The 6000-nt window shown below is 35.1% G+C and overlaps 1 protein-coding gene across 9 annotated transcripts in view; it reads right to left on the bottom strand.

Annotated features, from left to right (window-relative positions):
* Nucleotides 1–232: 232 nt before the first annotated feature.
* Nucleotides 233–6000, bottom strand: part of LOC113492131 (rap1 GTPase-activating protein 1) — a 276804-nt gene continuing 271036 nt past the window's right edge. For 8 of the 9 annotated variants that reach the window (XM_026869483.1, XM_026869491.1, XM_026869458.1 and 5 more), the window contains 5 exons: nucleotides 5634–5993; nucleotides 5343–5436; nucleotides 4056–4251; nucleotides 2787–2995; nucleotides 233–2450 (listed from right to left, as the gene is read on the bottom strand). In XM_026869483.1, the coding sequence (XP_026725284.1) occupies nucleotides 2298–2450; nucleotides 2787–2995; nucleotides 4056–4251; nucleotides 5343–5436; nucleotides 5634–5993 (1012 nt within the window). In that variant the 3' untranslated portion in view covers nucleotides 233–2297. The remainder of the gene's footprint in view (nucleotides 2451–2786; nucleotides 2996–4055; nucleotides 4252–5342; nucleotides 5437–5633; nucleotides 5994–6000) is intronic. The other variant, XM_026869466.1, reaches the window with a different exon arrangement.

The raw sequence follows: 6000 nt of genomic DNA, 5'->3' as shown, positions 1-6000 counted from the left end.
ACTTTTCACAGATGGCGTTAATCTAAACCATCTGTATAAAATGTTTTAGAGCTTATTAAACTTCGAAATGAAAATAATTATTGGTCATATTTAAAGCAATGCCGTTTCCTACATAACCTAATTCTGCCAGAGAGAGTCAAGCTGGCTTCTATATTTTCATTTTCAGAAATGACAACCTTCACTTAAAAATACAAAAGGGTTCAATTGTGTCTCGTAATAAAACAACAATATCATTTATTATTAACTATTTATATATTTCAATAGGTATCTTTTATAATTATAAACTATTTCCTCTAACGCTCCGCGCTCAATATTTGGTTTAAGTCTAAGTGAAGACGAATCAACAGTTGCGTGTCAATCAACATTTAAACAAAATCTAAATGATTACATTTAACAAAGAAGTTTAAATGTAAACTTAGAATGTATGTTAGCGTTTTCCGTCAGTTGTAACAATACTGATTCACTTTAAAGGTAATTATATAAAACTCTATACTATTTAGTGGGGAATGTTAACTTTGGTATAAAATATTAATTATAAACAACAAAACATTATTCAACCTCAAATACACTCGAGAAACGAAACTTAAATCAAAGCATAAATTAAAAGAAATACTGTTATCGAATAGCCTAAGACCAGTTTGGAATATATTTACATTAACTGGTGAACTTAAATTTGTAAACTAATAATAATAATAGCCTTACTTTACTTCGATAAAAACAATACAAATGTATTGATAATCCTCTTTAAAATGTGTAGACACAGATCAACACACATATTAATGAATCGAGTATCAATCTTCATGACAAGTGACGTCATTGGTTGTTAGTCTTTTGGCCAACCAATAACCTTGATCATTAGATTTGACATTAGATAAAATTGATCAGCTCAGCAGTGAGTGTTACGCGATTATGATCATTATTAGTAAGGCTATCAATGTTATTCAGCGAAATTGAACTTAAAATACGTAAATTGCACTGTGCAGTAGAAACGCTACATACAAACTCAATGTACTGGGATACTTCAATATACAATTTGGGATCTATCGATAAGAATTTAGTAATATTTTTTTCTCTAACGCACCATAATCATTTATAGGCTTTCTACACGATAAATTCAAGGCTTAGTTTAGTAGGTACCGTTATTTTTGTCATCTAATTCCTAGGACATTTAATTCCGTTTTTTATGTTGCTACAAACATTGAAAAATAATACAGTTATCAGTCCAGGAATGCTCCTTTGGTTAAATGAATGTTTTTCAATTCTATCATATTGTGTGTGTCATCGATTCTTTTTTTCTGTGAATCGTTTTGGTTACTCAACATTTTTATTAAAAAAAAACTTCTTGATGAATTTAAACACTTTTTTTTTGACAAAAGGAAGCACTCTAGACTGTGACAGATATCTAATCTAAGAAAGAGATATATCTCTACAATTATTTACTAATGGAAAGTAAATAATAATTTTGCGCGAGAAACAACTCTCTATAAGAACACAAGCGGTTTTTCTTTACCCAAAATAATAAATACGTACATTTGTTTGAAACACAATAATATATAAATGTATTAAAAGAACTATAATGTCTCGAATACGCTAGGTTATCACAACATTTACAAAAAGCGAGTAGCCTAACATTAGACATTAACAATTCAGTTTTGGTATAACAACATATAAAAGATTCGAATCATATTCACTATAATTAGCTAAAGAATCGTATATTACGTCGAAGTTTAGCATTTCTCAATAATAATCAGTCAAGCCAAGACCTAAGAAGTATTAGTTATTACTAATATATAAAACTGGGACATCTTTAAGGTAAATAAATAAGTTCTCCTAATATAACAATATATGTATTGCGCAGGTGTTCAAATCCAAAACAGTGTATGAGCGTTATTTAATTTGAGTAATTTCTCTAGAATATTTTTTTATTATTAAATAAGCCACCAACTGTGTTTTGAAATTGAACACCCCATATAAAAGACATAATATTGCACATAAACGTGTTTCGCTACAAAAGTATTAAGAGAGCAACAATAGGTATATAATCATTACTTAGTAGCAACATCGAGTAAAAACTACTAAATCATTTCGTTCATTATAACCCCCTATATCCCAATTTACCTTACTTGGTCATTTCTAATAATCAGATCTCTTCCACGACAGTCATAAACGTGTACACAAGTACAGACCATATTTCAAGTCAATAAAGTTCGAAATACTTTGAAGCGGTGGAGTCATGTAAAGGCGTACATATTACGTACTGTAAAAAGGACCATATCACAATCCATTAAGTGTTAGATTTAAGCGGTGGAGTCGTGTGTGGAAGGGTTGGGGATAACGGTGCCGGTGACCTGTTGTTCACGAAGTCTCCTCATTTCTCTATGCATGGCGTTCAGCTCCGCTTGTAGCGACATCTCTCTTTCACGCAGGCTTTTGATCTCGGTTTGCCATGACTGTAAAAAAAACATCATATTAAAAAACAATAAAACTTTATTTGAAGTTATTTTCTGGAGATCAGGTAAGGTACGACAGGGTCCATAATTGTTTCAATTTTTTTTAAATTTTATATTGTACATTATGGATTGAAATAAATGATTTTGATTTGATAAGAAGAAGCCAGACTTTTTAGCGAATATTGTGACTGTTGGGTTACTGAGTACTTAATCAAGCGTGATGCCCTTACCAAAGCTTGTGAACTATAACATAACGCGTACAACAAACTCGCCTATCATAAACCGAGGTAAAGACAACTTTCACGTCAATTACTTTTAAGGCATGTTAACACTTACAATGTTTTGCTTCAACAGGTCCAGCTTGTCGTTCTTGAGCCGGCAGACCTCCTGGCGCAGCGCGTCGGCGTCGCGCGGCAGGTCGGGGCGCGCGCACGGGCCGCACGCGCCGCACGCGCCGCAGCCGCCGCACGCCGCGCCCGCCTCCGCCGACGACATCGACTCCAGCCCGGTGTCGCTGTCCACGTACACCGCGCCTGAACAAACAGCTATTGTCACTATTGTTACACTGCTCGCACTTTACCTTACTTCATTTACTTCATCTTATACATTATTTTAGAGAAGTTGTGAATTTGTTGTATTTTCTAAAAGCGAGGTTACTTGAACGAGAAAGGGTAAAGTAGTCTAAGTAAAAAGTGGTAGGGCTTTACACAGTTACTAGGTTTTAAGATACATAAATCATGCCATTATCATGGTTTTGTTTAATTTTATTCAAATCACATTTTTGTATGTCAAGAGTTACACGATTTAAGTGTCCAAATAAATATTTATACATACTCCTAGAGTAGTGCAGAGATTATAAATAAAAGTGTTATTTGCAATTAACTTTTCATCCTATGGATGCAAGTATTAATAGACAACATTTTCAACAGTGCAAGATATAGACAACAAGCGGTGCAAAAATGTACAGCTATTAAAAACACCTAACAATAAGAAACAAAAAAAACTAACTAAAATACATATCACGTAAATCTAAATACGAAATATAACCTAACAAAAAATTACCATGCCTTATCACAGACGACAACTTTAATAAACATTCAGATACATGGTGCTACTCTATAGGACTAACCTGTTGCACTTTTACCACAACTCAGCCAGTCCTTGTCGTCTAATAGGGAAAGAATTTCACATTGTTACTTCACCAAAAACTACATTATGCTGTCGATTCTGTCTTTTTAAATGAAGGAATTTATAAGGACAAAATTAAAATTATAAATACTTCTGTCCATGAGCTTCATTTTTTTATGAACTTTTTGCCCTTTACAATTTAAGTGTTATAGAAAGAGCGAGTGATGTATGTTCGATACGCAACAGAATCAGATCGTATTAACTTTGAAAAACTAATGTCACACCCACACGTTAAAAGTAAAGTCTACCATGACAAGGCCAGCGTTATGAGTTTTCACTGTCGTACTGCCACTAAATTCTACTAGAAACTTCAAAGTTATTTTCATATTTATTTATTGAAAATCTTCACTAAAATGTCGATTCCCATTCACTCATTAGCTTAAAACTAATATACAGATAAAAAACATAAAAACTCACCAAGCGGATCAAGATCAACAGAATTGAGACTGGAATCGTCACTGTGGTCTGTGAGAGGGGGGCGCGGAGGTGCGGCTCGTGACGTCACGTCGGGGCTGGACTCGCCCGATGCGTGCGATGCGCCCGACCCGCCGGCCGACCGGACCGACACGGCAGACGCGGACGACGATGCTACTGATGACTTGGAACGGCCGCTCTGGAAATATAAGAATATATTTTTTTAATAAAAACATCAACGGTATAGAAGTAGAATTTGCTTTTGTAAAAGTTGTAGTCTCTATTCATTGATAGTTTAATTCGTAATTGTTAGTGATACCAGCCCGCAAATGTCCCTTCTAAACAGCTGGGTAAGGGTTCTTCATATATTTTGGAGAAGGTTCGAACATTGATCACTAATTTTCACCATCTTCATTCACATGGGTCAGTTATGTTAACTGTTAACTCAAGCTCAACTGAAGTAAACCACAATTACCAACAAAAATACTAACAACTCAAAACATTTGCATACTGAATATAATGATGAATAAATTATTTTATGTTGTAGTCATATGTCATAACCATATGGTTACCATAAGAAGCAAGCACAGGTGGAAGTCCGTTTAAGTATTGCGGTGTGTAACGTAGAATTTTAATCAGGACATGCAAGGCACGTTGCCTCGTAATTATAATTGTTTAGACGGAATTATAAGTCTTTTCTTTGTGTGGTTTATTGGCAAAATAGATAGAAAATGATTATTCAGCGTAGTGCAATAGACAGGGTGATTTTTATATTTCAGTAATGATTGCCTTTAATAAATCTCAGTTGCCGTTTTTTGGTTATTCAAAATTTAGCGCGATTGAGCCTAGAACTACACCCTGTGAAACTCTTATTCAGACAGCAAAATCCGGAAAACAATTTAGTAAGAATAAACTCTTACATTATAGTTACCTATATTTGCATAGCTGTTAAATTCATGCAAAGTAGTGCATTTGTACTGTTTTTGCGTCGATTAAAAGGGATTGTAGGTTCTTTAATCCGCAAGTGACCATCTAGAGCTGGTGATAGTGATCAATGCTCTAAACTTACCAAGTGGATATTATCTCTCTCACCATACCCAGCCTCTGCAAACAAGTGTGAACTATTTCCTTGCGATAAGTCACGTGACTTTGACCTGTCATCTACATAATTATTCTAGTGTTTTCTATTCACGTTAGCGATTGTTAATTTTACTTGGCTAGAGAGGCTGCTAACATACCATCACAAGCCAGTATAACTGTAACTATTAAAAATTAAGAATTGATACTTACATTAGGTGTATGTGTTTCATTCTGAACAAACTTGTTCTTGTTCAAAGCATTCTTGTTGCTATCGCTTGAGAGATTTGTGTCTACACTTGGTGATCTGGAAACATTAAAATAATGATTATATAAAATATGCATAGCCGTATTACTTTTAGGTCTTCAACTGTTTTGTCGTATGATTATTAACATTATCATTTGCTTTACTAAAGGTCATTTTTATTTGCATTGGTGCAAAAATGGCAAGTAAATTCAAGGAAATTACTCAAATCAAATTAAAAATTGTTTATAGATACACACCTGACTTTGGTAATCGCTTTCTTAACTGTATCGATGAAGCGCGTTCCCATGGCGGGCCCATCTTGCTTAGGGGTGCCATCTGGTTGCGGCGACACCGCTCCAGGCTCCAATCTTACCCCAGAACCCAAAAACTCAGTAGTCTTCGTCTTCAAATCATTGACTAAGTTCTGAAGCAAGGAGGCCCTGGTCCTGAGCTCTAGTTGAGCGAATTTATCAGCTTTGTAGCACGCATTCTCAGCGTTGATAAGCTTCGTAAGGAGGAATTCTTTGAACTCTCGCCCTTTGCGGAATATCGACGGCTGCGGGAGAGTCGGCCCGAAGAATGGTACGTCATCACGAGCGGTGACGGCCACTTTGTACCTGGGAA

Source organism: Trichoplusia ni, chromosome 1 (assembly GCF_003590095.1).
Source record: "Trichoplusia ni isolate ovarian cell line Hi5 chromosome 1, tn1, whole genome shotgun sequence".
NCBI lineage: Eukaryota > Metazoa > Arthropoda > Insecta > Lepidoptera > Noctuidae > Trichoplusia > Trichoplusia ni.
The sequence above is the reverse complement of the archived record's forward strand: the minus strand, read 5'-3'. Positions and strand labels throughout refer to the sequence as shown.